At 40.1% G+C, this 20,228-nt stretch overlaps 1 protein-coding gene across 1 annotated transcript; it reads right to left on the bottom strand.

The window, feature by feature from the left end:
- Positions 1-6,030: 6,030 nt before the first annotated feature.
- Positions 6,031-20,138, bottom strand: LOC118803898. Its single transcript, XM_036564432.1, has 5 exons — positions 20,071-20,138; positions 7,348-7,532; positions 6,764-7,177; positions 6,638-6,675; positions 6,031-6,168 (listed from the first exon to the last, which is right to left on the bottom strand). Exons 1-5 carry the CDS (start codon positions 20,136-20,138, stop codon positions 6,031-6,033), a joined length of 843 nt encoding a protein of 280 aa, XP_036420325.1.
- Positions 20,139-20,228: the final 90 nt, after the last annotated feature.

The raw sequence follows: 20,228 nt of genomic DNA, 5'->3' as shown, positions 1-20,228 counted from the left end.
TGATGTTGATCAGCTCTGAATGTAAGATGATCACTAATTCAGGCGCTTCCTTTACTTTAAAGTCAGAATGAGAGTCAGGGCTGGTTCTATCCGGTGTGATCACAACACCTCATCAGCTTTACATTAGCACCTCTGCAGCTTCACTCTAACCACCACATTACACAATCATCTCTAATGTTTTCTTTCAAAACTATCAATATCAGAAAGAGAAAGTTTAGAAAGATTTTTAATAAGGGAAAATTTTAGCATTACAGTCTACACTGGGCCAACACAGTGTGACACAAGCAAAGCAACCTTGATGAAGCTTGAAGTATGAAGCTACAGGAAGCTCTGCCTCGTGTTGTATTTTCACCTTTGCTGAGTGGTGGAGGCCTCTATTCAAACACATTGCAGTTTGAGTCTCAATGATTCACCAAGCAAACTTTGTACTGTAAAGAATCAGCTAGAATAAGAAACACAGAAACTGGGTTTGTAGCTTCCCTTTAAAATGAATATTTAAATGTACATACTGGTAATAAGGATGACGCCCAGAGGTTCTTCTTTCCAGAACTTAAAATGTTCCCAAAACATGTGCACAGTGCAAATATGTACAAAATAACGACGAGTCCCAAAACTAAATCAATGAACAGCTCCCACATAGATCAAAAAATTCCTCTGGTTGCACTGTGAGTGTGTCCTAATTTTGTTGCTAGCTATGAGCGCTCGGTAATAACAAAGCTCAGTTTGTGATAGAAATCAACCCCAGTTGTGTAGTCTTTACCCCTGTTGAAGACCTGTTTCCATGCTCGAGAACAGTGTAGCCATAAAACAATAACTGCACTGGCCACTTCACTCCAGAACGAGTTAAAAAAAAAGCAGCTGGCTAAGTGTCAAAATGCAATTAGGCCACTGAGTAAAACTGCCTTTCATATCATGCTAATGACCCGTCTTTATTCAGAGGTGGGTGGTAACTAGTTACTTTCACTCAAGTACATGTACTTCAGTAAAATACTGACATTTTGATGGATTTGATGATTTTTACTCTCGAGTATTTTCAAATCGTATTACTATTACTTCTACTGTGATTAAAGTGATTAAAGGAATCTTTTTACTCCATTACATTTTAGCCATTCATATTAAGATAAAGAATCTTTCGTTGTGTTTAATTTTAATATGTTTTGATGTTGGCAATATTTTACTGCTTTGCGTTTGTTACATCTCTGACATTGAACATCTTTGTGTTTTCGAACAAAAAATGCTAAAAAGAGAAGAACAGAGCTGCCCAGTCTTCGGTTCCTATGCTGATAAATGCTGGATACGTTGCTACTAAGAAGTTCCATTGCAGTACTCAGTAATTAAGTAGATTTTCAACCTGCTTCTTTCATATTTCTACTCAAGTTGTTTTGGGGAAGGCACTTTTACTTGTGTAATTATTTTATGGAAGTATCAATACTTTTACTTAAGTATTGATTTAGACTCCTCTACCCATCTCTGACCTGATCATGCACAGAGTCAGTGGTTGTTTTGATGCTGCTTCAGTAGGTGCTGTCTCAGACAGCAATATTTGTTAGCTAACATTTCTGAAGAAAATCAGGCTGTTTTCATATCCCGTTCATTTTCTAAAGGCAGCACCCGTTTGTTTTTTGTGATATTGTACCTCTTTACTTTGGCTCAGATGGTGAACTGCAAGGGCTAAAGTGGACTAAATTACACACGTGGGAGTTTGTTGGTCAGAAGTTTTGGAGGGATGCCAGCGCTCTGTTACTCTCACATTCACCACAATGTAAACAGAAAAACAGAAAATAGAGACGCTTATCATCTATGTGTATACCAATTTAAATGTAACCAATCCGGTCGATGCTTGGCCAAAAATTTGCTCCACAGTCCATGTGCCAAAATTTAATGCAGATCATTATTTTATTGCTTGTCTCTCTCTCTCCTCTCTCTCTCTCTCAGCTCGCAATGCAGGAATGCAGGAATTTTTTTAAAAAAAATATCTTTATCTTTTTTTTTAATCTTTTTTAAAATGCTGAACTTTTCCTCTTATGATGATGCTTTCACATCTAAAGCATTGAAACATTTCTTTTAGACAACTATTCAAAAACAAATGATTTCTTCTCTTTTTTTCCCAGGGTTGCAAGTTCATACAGTAATTTAGGGGGGCTGCTATTGTTTTTGCCATGAGGTTGTTATGGGATATCAGCTTGTGGTTAGGGCATTGCTAGGTGGTTGCTATGTGGCCACTAAGGTGTTTCTAGGCCATTGCTGCGCTCTCTCATGTGGTTGCCCTAAATGTAACTAAAGCTCAGCAGTGAGGTTGCTGAACTTTCCCCTTCTCCACTATCGCTGAGGACGGGCCGGGTCACCTACAGAGCACCGCTAGTAGCCTGTTAATGAAGCAGTGTTTTGTCGCAATTTGTTGGGCAAGATTTCAACCTCTACCCCTTGTAACTCAGGTCCAAGAGGTTAGGCTGACACTCGAGAACAAGGGGTAGGGGTTAAAAGCAGAAATGGGATTGGGCCTAATTGTCTATTCAGTATAAGTTTTCCCAAAATATAAAGGATGGCAACTGTGCAGATACATGGAGAAACAATTTTTTTTAGACAGCGACAATAAATTGTGGAATAAGTAGAAAAAGTGGAATGTTAAGCATTTTGCCATTAATTTCCAAGGAAAAACTTCATGTTTTATTGGAGGAAGAGTGGCATTACAAATGTCTGACCATAGTAAATAGTAATAGTAAGAAGAAAATGAAGAATAATCAGTAAGCTTTTTTAAGAAATAATACTGAAATAAAGGTTAAGATTTCAGAACTGTATAATATTGCATTTATTAGTAAAGGACAACATTTTAGACCAATGTGGTTGTTTACTTGAATTGAAATTGTAAAACAATTGGCTATTGCACAATAATATAATTGGTATAAAAGTAATTTAACGGTTAAACTGGTGATGTTTTGCAGATCAATAACCCATCATATTATGAAAACTCACTAGAAAAAGAACACATGCACACAAAATGACAATAGTATAAAAGAATCTATTACATTTCCACAATACTGTTACAGTAAAACAGAAAAAAAATATATTAGGCTTTCAAATATGTAAACAAAGATGGGCACTACTTAGTGATGAATTCCTATCTACCTTTAAATGCCACCAAGTGTGACTGATTTAAAAGGCAGAATTCTTCACCAACAGCCAAAAACACTCATGCCTGAAAACCCTTCATGAATACCCATCAGTTTATTTACTTTTTATGTTTTGAAGAATGTGGATGTATGCAAATGCCAATGTAGTCTTTACTTTTCAATAGACTTGGTTCTCCTAATGTTAACTTCTGTTGGAGAGCCCACAGGATCAGATGACCCTGATTGAAACAAGACAGCGTCAAGTTATTGATTCCTTTGCTGACACAATTATTAAACCTCAGATACAGTACATGCATTTAGATATTTACTCAGGTTTAGACATTTTGTTATTGCGAAATTATATGTCATGAAACGTAATTTACAGTGTTTAGTATAACTGAAACATATTGTTTGTGCACATCAGGATTATTATGTACAAACCCAATTCAAATAAAAACAGAAAGCAGTAATTTATATTTATATAAAAACAGTACAAACACAAGATATGTAATGTTTTATTTTATTTACTGTATTGTATTTTGAAAACATCAATTCATTCTGAAACTGATCCCTGCCATAAAAAAAAAGAAAAATGTTGGGACATAGCAGTTTAAGACTAGAAGAGTATTAAAATGTTCAAAAAATCATCTTAAACAGGCGATGCCGTCATGCTAGAATGTAAAAGGAGCATCCACGGAAGGCCTAGACCTTTATGAGCAAGGATGGTCAAGGCTCACCACTTTGGCCAAAATGCATCAGCAAGAATCCAACAGTTTAAAAGCATACCTCAACCAGACATAGAAACATCTACATTCAAAAACTAGCATTTTTCTGTGATGGATATCAAAACATGTTCTACGGGTCAAAGAGAAACAGGACCATCTAGATTGTTACCAGAGTAAAGTTCAACAGCCAGCGTCTGTCAGTGGGGATATCAGTAACTTCACATCTGTGAAAGCACCATTAGCTTATTTCATCATGGCAACACCAAGCCACATTCTGCACATGCAGATCCAATCGTGACCTCCCTAAGCAAAATTCTGCAAGGGTCTTCCTACCTGACCAATAAGACATGGAAACCATCTGCAACTGCAACACAGTCACACCTGACATCCCCGTACTCTCACTACAATCTTCCCTCCATTAAAACAGTTTGCTCCATTTGTAGGTCTATGAATAATTAGACCTGTACAGAATAGAATGAGATACAAACAATATTTAAAATGATAGATTATACTATTAATAACTTTATCAGCTGCATCAGGGTCATTCAAACTGGCTCCTCCAGATTTCCTTTTAAACATTTTCAAATACTATTTAAACTATGGCTTGGCGGAATAACTGATGGTCAGTATTTACTAAGAGATGTGCATCCATATTGCCGAGTATGCCGAAGTAATCACTTTAAATTCAATATTTAATTAATAGTCAATGTCAATCCTTTGCTTTCCATTTTACATTAGTCCAGAGTTGTAACTAAACCCTAACTGAGAAACTAGATAATCACTGTCTTATTTTAAAATGATGTGTGCCTATGAGGAGTGTGTCATCACACCCATATATTGTGTGGACTAGACTAGACTAGACTGGACTCCACAGAGGCTGCTGATGTAAAGCGTGGGTTTCACTTCGTGCACACGCATATGAACACAAAAGTTTACACACTACATGGTTATCTCTTTTGTCTTTTGTGACCAGATTGATAGTTCCACTTCATCCTCTCATCTTTGACATGAGAGAGAGGCGGGGCCCTTGTGTAATTTGCAGGGCCCTACACAATGTGCATAGTGAGCGTATAGGGCAGACTGGCTCTGTGTACATGTTACAGTAGCATGGCTGCGTAATCAGAGAGTGTGGGTTCTAGACTGGCCTTCCTGCTTTCCAGACTTGTCTCCCCTTGAAAACGTTTGATGCATTCTGAAGCTTAAAATAAGGCAATGAAAACTGCTTAAGGTTGCACTGTTGAAGACTTGTATAAGAGAAGACCAGCGAAAAATTACGCTCACAGATGTGGATCAGCTTGGGTCTTCACTCCCCAAATAATTGTGATGTAACACAGTGGTAAATATGCTCCTGTATTTGCTCCTTTTTTGGAACTTGTTTCTGGCATCAAATATAGAACAAGCGTATATTTACAAAAAAACAATAAAGTTAATGAGGTAAAACCTAAAAAATTGTGTTTTTGTACTGTTATTAATTTGGTACATGTCAAACATAATTTACTCATTACTGTGTTCTGTTTTTATTAGCATTTTACATACTGTACCAACTTTTTGGAGTTGGGTTTGTATCAACAGAATCTATTAGGAATACAAAAACTAGCAGTGAAAAAAGTTAAAGCCGCATTACAAACAAACAAACAAAAAAGAAATCACAGGAATGTTACATCAAGGCTATATACTCTTAGCAAAAAGTGTTTTCTGATGTCTAACAGTAGCAGAACTTTTTGGTGCTATACAGAACCATTTTTAAAAACGGATCCTTACAGAAACCCCTATAGAAACCCATAAAGAACTACAGGTTTTCCTTCATAGAAAAGAACTTAATCATGTAAAGAACCATTTATGTATTCAAGTACTTCTTTTAGTTTTGACAGTTATATAGATAACCACTGCATTCACTCCGTAACTTTTGAAGAAACATTTTTTAACTGTGTAATATGTAACAGTACTGTGCAAAAGTCAGAGACCACCCTTTCTTTTACTTAATATTCAGTCAAAATGCCCATTAAGTATGTTATTCGCTTTTCAGTGTTAAAAAAGCAGGAAACATATTAAACAATTAGAAAAAGATTGCTTACAAGCATGCATAACCTGGCAGACCACCAAACTGCCACCATTAGACAAACAGTACTAAATGTTTTAATCTTTTAAAGACAGGAGAAAATCAGTTTTGCTTTTAATTTAAAAATCTGCAGCTCTCAGGCAGCCCTGCTGTTGTGGCGTGGTGCATAGTTGCACACTGTCCCTCTTTCGCCCGGCTGCAACTGGCCTCCGTAGCTGAGCCTTGCCACACACTTATTTCCCCAGCAGGCCGCCTCGCTCTTGGCTGGCTGGCCCTATCCAGAGGGCAGGCATAGCGCTCAGTACCCCTTTCCTCAGGGCTATGTTTTCTTCGCTGCTCACCTTTGATGCGCTGCTTGACTTCTTCAAACTTGGCGGCTGTGTGCCACTTCTAATACCAATGTAGCATTGATGAAGAAGATGAGAAGAACATAGCAAGTACAGGTGAATTCTCTTTTAATTTAAATAGCAGCAAGGAAACTCCCCAGCCCAGCGCTGCCCAACACTAAATATAGGGAAGGGGTAACATGGGAGGACACAACATATGAGGTATCCCTCAAAAACAACAGCTACAAACAAACATCCTGTTTTATCAAGGAGTGTGGTGCCTTCCAAAAGCCACTTTGCATGGCTACACCCCTTGAGTTCATCAGGGACACCACATTATAATGGATGGTCTAGAAGTGTGTTTTTTTTCCCTGTCAAACCTTAAATACCCAAGAAATGGTGATGTCTTTGAGTTACGCTCACAACCCAGTTGACCATAGTCTGCTGCTGCATTGCTAAAAGGACAAGTCATTTTACAAAAAATCAAGAGAGAGTCCTCTGAACCACTGTGAATAATTATCATATCTCTAGAGCACAACAGACAGTCTTTCAGGACTATAGATAAGTGATGGGTGTGTTCCTTACCTTTCTTGTACAAAACTGCCAAAGTGACCACAAAAAGAATGAAGAAAACTCCAGAAAGAATCACAAAGGCTATGAGCAGTATCACAGGGATCTGCTGCTGTTGCTCCTGAGCTCCGCTGAAGTAAATTGAGCGATTCTGCGTTCCATTCTTTCCATGTATCTGGCAGGTGTAGTTGGTGTTGGGCAGATTTGCAGGAATAGAGGACGATGCTCCTGCAAAGCCACTTTGAACAGACACCAAAGAGGCATTCATGTTCTCTGGAATGATCCATGTCACTGTTGGAGGAGGTGTTCCTTTAACATCACATGTAACAAACTGCTCTCCTGATGGAAGTGTTCGTATGTAGATGCTGTCTAGTGTTTGAGGCACAGCTGGAAAAACTGTATCTCACTGTTAGTGTTATCCTGTGACCCAATTCTACCATTATGGACCATCATTAAGTTATTCTTACAAACATCACAGCTTGCTTGGTAAAATTTGTCAGGAATGTTACAGAGAAAATGCTTGAATTCTTAGAAAGAATCAAAAATTCATATTTTACCTCGGATGTTCAAGATGGTTCCTGTACTGGTTTCGTAGGCGTCTTCTTGCTTATCCAACTCAAAACGACAGAAATACCTTTCTGCATCCATAAACAGGACATTTTTAATCCTCAATAAGATGTTGTGTCTTCTTGGGTCGACCGATAATGAGTAACGTCCAGTAGATTCAGGGCAGTTGTGTCCACTTTATATGTATATATATGTATGTGTGTGTATTTGTATATATATATATATATATATATATATATATATAATATATATATATATATATATATATATATATATATTTAGACTATCACCAGTGCTGTAAACATTTCTGACCCAAATTCTCTACAGTGTAACACCTAACTCTCTACAATGTAACATTTCACATCAAACCACTCTGAAGGACAATATTTACACAGTAATGATTTAATTATACAGAAAAATGGAAAAGCTCCCCTTCAAGGGTAGCTGAGTGCCATAGGGAGATTAAAATGATAAGCATAGAAAGTGTCAAATTGATAATAACCCAGAGATAAACAGTAGGATCAAACCTTCATAATCTGTATCAGTATAAATTTGAAGTAGATCTGAAAAAGTTAAGCATCCTACCTGGAGAGCCACATTAAAAGAAAACTATTTGGACGAGCTCCATCTTCATTTTGGTCACTTCTTCTAAACATACAAGTGATGTTGATCAGCTCTGAATGTAAGATGATCACTAATTCAGGTGCTTCCTTTACTTTAAAGTCAGAATAATAGTCAGGGCTGGTTCTATCCGGTGTGATCACAACACCTCATTAGCTTTACATTAGCACCTCTGCAGCTTCACTCTAACCACCACAACACACAATCATCTCTAATGTTTTCTTTCAAAACTATCAATATTAAGAAGAGCAATTTTAGAAAGATTTTTATTAGAGAAAATTACAACCTACACTGGGCCAACATAGGATGACATAAGCAAAGCAACCTTGATGAAGCTTGAAGTATGAAGCTACCGGAAGCTCTGCCTCATGTTTTATTTTCACCTTTGCTGAGTGGTGGAGGCCTCTATTCACTGCAGTTTGAGTCTCAATGATTCACCAAGCAAATTTTGTACTGTAAAGAATCAGCTAGAATAGGAAAAATGAATATTTATATGTACATGCTGGTAATAAGGATGACGCCCAGAGGTTCTTCTTTCCAGAACTTTATATTCCCAAAACTTGTGCACAGTGCAAATATATACAAAATAACGAAAAGTTCCAAAACTTAATCAATGAACAGCTCCCACATAGATCAAAAAATTCCTCTGGCTGTGCTGTAAAATGCTACCAAAATCGGCCTTTTGTACGATTTATCTCTGTTCACTGTAATATAACATTATTTCTGAAATGCCAGTTCTGTGTTTGTTGTGTTTATTAACCACCGCTCGTCACGATAGCTTCATGGTTACTGTTATTAAGAACGTATCAGTTTTGTTGCGTTATATAACACAAACATATTACTCGACTCAACACTTTTATGTGGTACAGACTTCACCATGCTGCAAACAGTGTAAACAATAGGACCATATGTAGACGAGTTTCATCCAAATGTCTTCCCCCCACCAAATATAACTCAAGAAGTATCTGTTATAAAAACTAATTTAGTGTTACGCCAGGGTGATTGCTGTGGAGCAGAGGTTTTTTTTTGGGGGGGGGGATACTTTTACAATAGTACAAATACTTTACAAGAGTATTAATATAAATATGAATATAACGTTTCAATTTTCTATTTTCCCTCAAATACATGAGTTTTGCATTTTGTCCACTACTATTTTTATTACATGAACTTGAAAAAAGCAGACACTTTTCTTTTTGTTTTACACAGATTGCCTGTGATAAATGTGAAAGATTCCACACAGTCTGCATCAATAACCCTGAGCGGGAGGGACAATATACATGCATAGCATGTGCATGTGTGTAATTTCTGTAGATTTGTGTTACAGTAAATCCAAAAACCTCCATGAAAAACGGACGCAAAACATCGTGTACCCTGCCCGGGAGAGGGTCACCGGGACCTACCCCTGGAGCCAGGCCTGGGGGTAGCGTCCCTCGGCGAGCGCCTGGTGGCCGGGCAGGCCACGTAACCCGGCCGGGCTCAGCCCGAAGAGGCAACGTGGGGGGACCATGTGGGCCCACCACCCGCAAGGTCCAGCATGGGGGAGTGGTGCAGTGCCGTACAGGCAGTGGGAGATTGCAGGGGGGCCCTTGGTGGCCTAGGCCCCTGCGGCAGAAACTGGCTCTTGGTACGTGGAACGTAACCTCACTGGGGGGGAAGGAGCCGGAGCTTGTGCGGGAGGTTGAGAGGTACCAACTAGATATAGTTGGGCTCACCTCCACCCACAGTATCGGCTCTGGAACCAAACTCCTGGATAGGGGTTGGTCCCTCTCCTACTCCGGGGTTGCACAAGGTGAGAGGCGCCGGGCGGGTGTGGGGATACTCACGAGTCCCCGGCTGGCGGCAGTACAGTTGGAGTTTGTCCCGGTGGACGAGAGGGTCGCCTCAATGCGTATTAAAATCGCAGAGAGGAAAACTCTGACTGTTGTGTGTGCTTATGCACCAAACAACAGGTCGGAGTATTCGGCCTTCTTGGAGCAAGTGGGCGGGGTTCTGGAAAGGGTCCCAACTACAGACTCCATAGTCTTACTGGGAGACTTCAATGCTCATGTTGGCAATGACTGGGAGACCTGGAGAGGCGTGATTGGGAAGAACGGCCTGCCCGATCTAAACCCGAATGGTGAATTGTTATTGGACTTCTGTGCCAGGCATGGATTGTCCATAACGAACACCAAGTTCGAACACAAGGATGTTCATAAGTGTACATGGTACCAGAGCTCCTTGGGTCAAAGGTCAATGATCGACTTTGTTGTCGTTTCATCTGACTTGGGACCATATGTTCTGGACACTTGGGTGAAGAGAGGTGCTGAGCTGTCAACTGATCACCATCTGGTGGTGAGTTGGATCAGATGGCAGGGAAGACTGAGGGTTAGACCCGGTAGGCCCAAGCGAATAGTGAGGGTGTGCTGGGAACGACTGTCGGAGGCCCCTGTTCGGAATGATTTTAACTCCCACCTCCGGGAGAGCTTTTCTCATGTCCCGGAGGAGGTAGGGGACATAGAGTCTGAATGGACCCTGTTCAAAACCTCCATTGTGGAAGCTGCCAGGCGCAGCTGTGGCCAAAAGCTTGTCGGTGCCTGTCATGGCGGTAACCCAAGAACCCCCTGGTGGACACCGGTGGTGAGGGAGGCCGTCAAGCTGAAGAAAGAGGCCTTTAGGGACTGGATGGCCCGAAGGACTCCCGATTCAGCAGATAGGTACCGACATGCAAAAAAGGTGGCAGCTGCAACAGTGGCAGAAGCAAAATCCAGGGCGTGGGAGGAGTTTGGTGAGGCCATGGAAAAAGACTTTCGGTCGGCCTCGAGGAGGTTCTGGACAACTGTCCGGCGACTCAGGAGTGGTCGGGGTGACTGCGCCCAGGCTGTATTCAGCAGGGGTGGAGAAACTCTGACTTCAAATGAGGATATTGTCGGTCGATGGAAAGAGCACTTTGAGGAACTCCTTAATCCGGGTGACATGCCTCCCTCACGGGAGTCAGGGCCAGAGGCCTCTGGCGTGTCAAGCTCCATTTCCCTGGTGGAGGTCACTGAGGTAGTTGGCAAGCTCTTCGGTGGCAAGGCACCGGGGGTGGATGAGATTCGTCCGGAGATGCTTAAGGCTCTGGATATTGTGGGGCTGTCGTGGCTGACACGCCTCTGCAATAGTGCATGGACCTCGGGAACAGTACCCTTGGACTGGCAGACTGGGGTGGTGGTCCCTATTTTCAAGAAAGGGGACCGGAGAGTGTGTGCCAACTATCGGGGTATCACACTGCTCAGCCTCCCTGGGAAAGTCTATGCCAAGGTGCTGGAAAGGAGACTTCGGCCGATAGTTGAACCTCAGATTGAGGAGGAACAATGCAGATTCCGTCCCGGCCGTGGAACAATGGACCAGCTTTTCACCCTCTCACGGATTGTTGAGGGGGCATGGGAGTTTGCCAACCCAGTCTACATGTGTTTTGTGGATTTGGAGAAGGCTTACGACCGTGTTCCCCGAGATATCTTGTGGGAGGTCCTCCGGGAGTATGGGGTGCCGGGGTTACTACTCCGGGCCATTCAATCTCTGTACGCCCGGAGTGAGAGCTGTGTTCGTATACTCGGCATTAAGTCGGACTCTTTCAGTGTTAGCGTTGGACTCCGCCAGGGTTGTGCCCTGTCTCCACTCCTGTTTGTGATATTCATGGACAGGGTGTCAAGGCGTAGCCGGGGTCAGGAGGGCATTATGTGTGGAGGCCGGAGGGTGGCATCTCTGCTATTTGCAGATGATGTTGTTCTTTTGGCTGGATCACATGGATGCCTCCAGCGCACACTGGAGCGGTTTGCAGCTGAGTGTGAAGCGGTTGGTATGCGGATCAGCACCTCCAAGTCTGAGTCCATGGTCTTAGCCCGGAAAAGGATGGTATGCCCACTCCAGGTAGGGGGAAAGGACTTGCCCCAGGTGGAGGAGTTTAAGTATCTCGGGGTCTTGTTCACGAGTGATGGGAAGAAGGATCGTGAGATTGACCGCAGGCTGGGACAAGCGGCAGCAGTAATGCGGTCGCTGTACCGGACTGTAGTGGTGAAGAGGGAGCTGAGCCGTAAGGTCTACATCCCGACCCTCACCTATGGTCATGAGCTGTGGGTAATGACCGAAAGAATGAGATCGCGAATACAAGCGGCAGAAATGAGCTTTCTTCGCAGGGTGGCGGGCTACACTCTATTTGATAGGGTGAGGAGCTCGGCCATCCGGGAGGAGCTCGGAGTAGAGCCGCTACTCCTCCGCATTGAGAGGAGCCAGCTGAGGTGGTTCGGGCATCTGATCCGGATGCCCCCGGGACGCCTCCCGGTGGGGGTGTACCAGGCACGGCCTACCGGAATAAGACCCCGGGGTCGTCCTAGGACCCGCTGGAGGGATTATATCTCCAAGTTGGCCTGGGAGCGGCTTGGGGTCCCCGGGAATGAGCTGGAGGAAGTTGCGGGGGACAGGGTCACCTGGGATTCTCTGCTCTCCCAACTGCTACCGCGACCCTATCTGGACTAAGCGGTTAACGATGATGATGATGATGATGATGATGATGATAAATCAGTGATTTCCTTTGTGTTTTTTGTCCTTGAGTGGTTGTCACTTTTTCCTTTATAGTGTTATTTTCAACATTGGCTTTGTACAAATATTGTTAACAAACAGAAACGTGGAACAAATAAAATTGCAAATAAAATGATGGAAAACTTTGCTAAATACTATGATTTATGTTGTGTGAAGGAATTTTGTTCTGTCTTTAATAAAAACAATCATTTTGTGTTTTTCCAGGTCATTTAAGGTCATTCATATGTTTGAATCAGTGTTTTCCATCATATTTCAAAAAAGCAATCAGTTAAATTGGAGTCAACTGTTTGGAAGAACTCTTTTTATACTGAAACACAGTCATCATTGCTAGAACAATAATATTTGTGTTACACTGGTAAACAAGCAATGTCTGTCATATACATGCTGTTTACAAAGCCCCTCTGACCTATAATGGAGTAATATTTTAGGTATTTCAAGGCTGTGTTTGTGAATGGTGAGAGACACAGATGAGGCATTTGTCCCATTCGAAATGGATTCCCCTTACTGAACCCTTTGTGTGCAGGTTCTCTAAATAATTGGTGCAGCATGGCTTAGTATGACCATAAGTATTTCATCACCATGGTTGGTGTTGAGGAGACCCCTTCCCTGAGCTTTATTTGCTGCAACAGCTGTGGGCAAGGCTTTTAATTCATTCAAAGTGTATTTCCCAAAAGAAGAAAACTTCTTGAGTTATGTTTGGTAGGGGGAAGACATTTGGATGAGACTATTCACTCGTCTACATATGATCCTATTGTTTACACTGTTTGCAGCATGGTGAAGTCTGTACCACATAAAAGTGTTGAGTCGAGTAATATGTTTGTGTTATATAATGCAACAAAACCTGATACGTTCTTAATAACAGTAACCATGAAGCTATCGTGATGACTATATTTTTATTTGCACGAGCGGTGGTTAATAAACACAACAAACACAGAACTGGCATTTCAGAAATTATATTAGATCACAGTGAACAGAAATACATCGTACAAAAGGCCGATTTTGGTAGCATTTTACTGGGAAATACTCTTCGTATTGCTCTCCGCCGGTGGAAACATGCTTTTTGGACCCTTTCGCCTCCCGTAGTTCCAGCTTTGCTGAATGCGCGTGCCCGAGGACCTGATTTCTCAAAGGGAACATGATTTCCAGGGGGAACTGAATCGGATACAACACCGGAAATTAACCCCAGTTGTTTAGTCTGTTTCCATGCTCGAGAACAGTGTAGCCATAAAACAGTAACTGCAGCGGCCGCTTCACTCCAGAACGAGTAAAATGAAGGAAAACAGAAGGGTAGCTACAGTAGCTCTGAGCTCGTCTGACTATTTCAGACAAACCCGACGCACAAACGAAACCCGAGTTCAAAAGTACTCAGGCTTGATAACCTTCAAACTGAAAGCTGGGGTATTCACTCAAAATTACATTGCAGGAACATTAATACACAGCATAAAAAGTTGTCTTGCCGACAGTTAGTGCGGGTAGTAAGACTATTTTACTGCAAAAATGAAACTAACTAATCTGTTGTAATTTACGGAGCCCCGCTGGTGACATCCTGTATAAATAAAAATAATGCGTGGCCACGACTTAGTAAAGCGTGGGAACGAGATCCTAATGCGTGCCCACAACTTAGTAAGCCGTGATCTCGTTCCCACGCTTTACTAAGTCGTGGCCACGACTTAATCATCTCATTCCCACGCCTTACGAAGTCACGCATTATTTTTTATTTGTACAGGAGGTCACCAGCGGGGCTCCGTAGTAACTAATGAAATGAACTACTTATTTTCCGCCGTACTCCTACCGTCCGTGAGCTCTCTTTCCCTCTCCCGCCTCTTTATATGGGAACCAAAAGATTCTTGACTAAAGAACTTCTGTCCAAGAAATCTGTCCAATCAAGAAGTAAATAAAAGAAAAATAACACATCTACTTAATAATAGTTGCACTGAGCAGATGTTCAGTATCTACATCCCAACTAAACTTTTTTTTTCTTTTTAAAACTACATATTTCTTTTCAAACTTATGTTTTTTCTTATTTTTTTTTAAATGCTGAACTTTTCCTCTTGTGATGATGCTTTCACATCTATAGCATTAAAACAGTTCTTCTCTTTTCCCAGGATTACAGGTTTATATAATAATTTAACGGTGCTGCTATTGTTTTTGCTATGAGGTTGTTATGGGATTTCAGCTTGTGGTTAGGGCATTGCTTTGTGGTTGCTATGTGGCCACTAAGGTGTTTCTAGGCCATGAGAGGCATAGAATGTTCTAACTTTTAATGGAAGTTAATGTAAAGAGGTTTTATTTCAAGTGATTTTGGAGCATTTCTAGATCCTACTCAGCATAAGTTTTCCACAAAATATAAAGGATGGAAGCTGTGCAGATACATGCTAATACATTTTTTCAGACATGTTGTGGATTAAGTGGAATACGTGAATTTCCAAGGAAAAACATCATGTTTTATTAGAGGAGGAGTGGCATTACAAATGTCTGACCGTAGAAAATTAGTAAAATGAAGAATAGTAAAATAGAGAATAGTAAATAAACTTTTTCAAGCCAGTTTTATAACTTGGAGCAATAATACAGAAGTAAAGCTTAAAATGTTAGAACTGTTTAATTTTTCATTTATTAGTAAAGGACAAAATTTTGGACCAATGTGGTTGCTTACTTGAATTGAAAAAATTGTAAAATAATTGGTGATAGCACAAAAATATAACCGGTATAAAACAAAGTAATTTACATTCAAACTGTTGATGTTTTGCAGATCAATAACCCATCATATTATGAACTCACTAGAAAAAGAACACATGCACACAAAAATGACAATAGTATAAAAGAGTCTATTACATTTCCACAATATTGTTACAGAAAAACAGAAAGAAAAATACTAGGCTTTCAAATATGTAAACAAAGATGGGCACTACTTAGTGATGAATTCCTATCTACCTTTAAATGCCACCAAGTGTGACTGATTTAAAGGGCAGAATTCTTCACCAACAGCCAAAAAAGACTCATGTGCTTGAAAAACATTCATACATTTGCATACATTTCTTAAACTCAGCAAGAGAAGTTAAATATGCAACTTGCCAATGAGAGTTGAGTTCATTTCAGTGATTATATCATTCAAAACACTTTAAAAATTACCCATCAGTTTATTTACTTTTTCTATTTTGAAGAATATCTGTGGTTAAAATGGCAGAAGTCAGAGTGCCCTTTGACACAGTTCACAAGAACATTTGAGCAACCACAAATATGGTGCTTAAGCCTTTTTCACCTTTCATACATACATATATTTTACAGAAGAAACAGTGACATTTGCTGGCCCAAAATGTATTGTTCCAAAAAAGTTCCAAAAAAATAAAATATAATGAGAAATAATAGAAAGAAAACAATACCTGGAAAAAAAGTTAAAAAGATAAATGATGTTTTATAAGAAGACATGCTGCACTGGAGTTTTGGGATCCCACCCATCATCTAGGCTTAAACATTTGCATAAATGTCTTCATCTCTGTGGGGAAAAGCAAGAAAGAGAGAATATTAATGTACGGATAAAAAAAGATAAATTACTATCTAAATGGAAGTATGCAAATGCCAATGTAGTCTTTACTTTTCAATAGACTCAGTTTTCCCAGTGTCCATTTCTGTTGGTGAGTCCACAGGATCAGATGACCCTGATTAAAACAAGACAGTGTCAAGTTATTGATTCCTTTGCTGACACAATTATTAAACCTCAGATACAGTACATGCATTTAGATATTTACTCATGTTTAGACCTTTTCTTACAGTATAAGTACATGTCCTGAAGCATCACTTGAGTATTTTGTAATTTACATTATTTATTGTGCACAAACATATGTTTCGGTTACATCAGGGTTATTATGTACAAACCCAATTCCAAAAATTTGAGATTATTGGTGAAATTCAAATAAAAACAGAAAGCAGTGATGTATAAATCTTTTTGATCTGTATTTATATAAAAAAAAGTACAAAGTCAAGATATAGAATATTTTATTTTATCAACTTTGTTTTTAAAAAAAAGCAACTCATTCTGTAACTGATATCCGCAATAAAAAAAATGTTGAGGCGTGGCAGTTTAAGACTAGGACATTTTTGAAATTTTGAAAACATCTTAAACAGGTGATGCCGTCCTGCTGGCATATAAAAGGGGCATCCAAGGAAGGCCTAGACCTTTATGAGCAAGGATGGTCAAGGCTCGCCACTTTGGCAAAAAAGCATCAGCAAGAATCCAACAGTTTAAGAAAAGCATACCTCAACCAGACCTCTATAGTGAATAGAAACATCTACATTCAAAAACTAGCATGTTTCTGTGATGGATATCAAAACATGTTCTCCGGGTCAAAGAGAAACTGAACCAGTGTCTGTCAGTGGGGGTATGAGTGGGTAACCTGCACATCTGTGAAAGTTCCATTAACGGTGAACATATTGTAGAGCAATATATGCTGCCTTTTAGACCCTGTCTTTTTCAAGGAGGTACAAGCTTGTTTCACCAAGCCATCCATTTTCCTGACCCATTGGCCATGTAAACCACCAGCAACTGCAACACAGTCACACCTGACACCCCCGTACTTCCATTACAATCCACTCTCCATTAAAACAGATGGCTCCATCTGTAGGTCTTTGAATAATTAGACCTACAGATGGAGGTACAAACAATATTTAAATGATAGATTATACTATGCATAATTTCATCAGCTGTATCAGGGTCATTCATACAGGCTCCTCCACATTTCCTTTTATACATTTTTAAATATAAAATACTATTTATATCTATGGCTGAGAAATGTGCATCCATATTGCCGAGTATGCTGAGCTAATCACTTTAAATCCAATATTTAATTAATAGTCAATGTCAATCCTTTGCTTTCCATTTTACATTAGTCCAGAGTTGTAACTAAACCCTGACTGAGAGACTAGATAATCACTGTCTTATTTTAAAATGATGTGTGCCTATGAGGAGTGTATCATCACACCCATATATTGTGTGGACTAGACTAGACTGGACTCCACAGAGGCTGCTGATGTAAAGCGTAAGTTTCACTTCGTGCACACGCATATGAACACAAGTTTACACACTACATGGTTATCTCTTTTGTCTTTTGTAACCAGATGGATAGTTCCACTTCATCCTCTCATCTTTGACATCAGGGGGAGGTGGGGCCCTTGTGTAATTTGCAGGGCACTACACAATGTGCATAGTGAGCGTATAGGGCAGACTGGCTCTGTGTACATGTTACAGTAGCATGGCTGCTTAATCAGAGAATGCAGGTGCTAGACTGGCCTTCCTGCTTTCCAGACTTGTCTCCCCTTGAAAACGTGTGATGCATTCTGAAGCTCAAAATATGGCGATGAAAATTGCTTAAGGTTGCACTGTTGAAGACTTGTATAAGAGAAGGACAGCAAAAAATGGATCAGTTTGTGTCTTCAGTCCCCATATAAGTTTTTTTATAAAGGAAAGGTGGTAACAAACAGTGGTAAATATGCTCCTGTATTTGCTTCCGTTTCGGCATCAAATATAGAACGAGTGTATATTTACAAAAAAACAACGAAGTTAATGAGGTAAAAGTTAGAATATTGTGTTTTTGTACTGTTATCAATTTATAACATGTCAAACATAATTTACTCATTACTGTGTTCTGTTTTTATTAGCATTTCACATACTGTACAAATTTTTTGTGTTGGGTTTGTATCTATTATGAATACAAAAACTAGCAGTGAAAGAAGTTATATTAAAAAAATAATCACAGGAATGTTACATCAAGGCTATACACTCTTAGCAAAAAATGCTTTCTGATGTCTAACAGTGGCAGAACCTTTTTGGTGCTATACAGAACCATTTTTAAAAATGGATCCTTTAAAGAAACCCATAAAGAAAAATTGATTTTCCTTCTTAGAGAAGAACTTAACCACGTAAAGAACCATTTATGCATTCAAATACTTATGAGTGTTGACAGTAGATAACCACTGTCTTTACTGAGTAACCTTTGACGAAACAGTTTAACAGTGTAATATGTAATACGGTAGTGTGCAAAAGTCAGAGACCACCCTTTCTTTTAATTAATGGGCATTTTGACTCAAAATTAAGTACAGGGAGAATCACTCAAAGGAGGCCCCGAATATTCTGTAATAACTCTCGCTAAGACAAAGCAATCTGAGCAAAACAATATGCAATGTGCTCCTCAGTATATGGAGTTTCGAACAAGCCCCTGTGTCAGGGCGATGAGGTAGGTGCCAGACAGCCATCGCTACATTTAACGTCCACTTGCAATATCCAGGTGCATACCCCCGTACCCCTTCACTCAGTCACTCGACTTCTCATTAGGATGGTGGTGTACAGTATTGAGCCACCAGACTTCTTCCTTTGGGGTATGCTCAAACAAAGCTCGGAACAAACCTCGCACTGTGGAAGATTTGAAGGAAAACATCCAATGTGAAATTGCTGCTATTCCCCCCGATATGCTTGCCGATACATTGAGGAACATGGAGCGCTGCGTCGAAATGTGTCTGGCAGAAAATGGAGATCACTTCCAGCATCACAAGTAATGCAATCGATTACACACACATCAATGTATGTAGGGTATTTTTTCGGTTCATATTGCTTCATCCTAACAGGAGTTACAACAGAATATTCGGGGCCTCTTTCGAGTGAACCTCCCTGTACAAGTTATTCACTTTGCAGTGTTAAAAAAGCAAGAAACATAATGTTAAACAATTATAAAAAGATTCCTTACAACCATGCATGACCTGGTAGACCACCATAGTGTGTATGTGTGTATATACACACACTGTGTATATATATATATATATATATATACATACACACACACACACACACACACACACACACACACACACACACACACAAAGTTAAATATAAATTTAAATGCATATATTTTATATATTTTTTCTAAAGTATCTAACACTATATAGCATCACCAAGCAATGTATGCAATGTATACTATGTGGCTCAAGCTTTACGTCGTGCCAGGATAAAAAAAAATAGTGTATGATTTATTGAAAAAAAAATGCATCTGAATCAGATTTATACTACAGAGCCCAGTAAGAGTCACTAACGAGAAAAAACGTGAGGAGGAAAATCTGTCCCCGCAGTTTTGTAGAATTTAATTTGAATATAATTTCCATGACCTCCGATTTTTATTCAATTTTCTCAATTTTAGAAACTGTGCCCACAGATTAGTTAGCTAACTGTGTACAGCACATGCTACCTGCCACAGCTACAGTACAGGCCACATTTATGACTATTTTGAGAAAAAGGAGAATTTTTTGACATTTCTGAAAGAGGGCAGGCAAATTGGACGACACAACTTTGTCGACCTTTCGTTATGAAAAGATAAATATAAGCAAGTAACGTTAGTGACAAGCTTTTCTCTCACATTAGTTTGTATCATAACACTTTCTGGGGTGAAATGATATAGCGTGTTATGACAATTGACTTTATAGCTAAGTGTATTATTGGTATGTCACACATATAATGGTGCTCAGCTCCATTGCCAGCAGGCTTATCTGCTCACCCTTTAGCCTCTGATTTTCCAGGAGCAGCCACCTGGCTGACAACCCCACAGGCACCAGGCAGAAGCATTGCTGGAGGACCGTAGTCAACACCTCTAGGTTGACATTATTTCCCCTCCAGTGCCAATTACAGTTGTGTCACAGTAAAAGCTGCCGTTCA

The sequence above is a fragment of the Colossoma macropomum genome, unplaced genomic scaffold (assembly GCF_904425465.1).
Source record: "Colossoma macropomum unplaced genomic scaffold, Colossoma_macropomum, whole genome shotgun sequence".
NCBI classification, from domain to species: Eukaryota; Metazoa; Chordata; class Actinopteri; order Characiformes; family Serrasalmidae; genus Colossoma; species Colossoma macropomum.
This window is presented reverse-complemented; position numbering and strand designations above follow the sequence as displayed.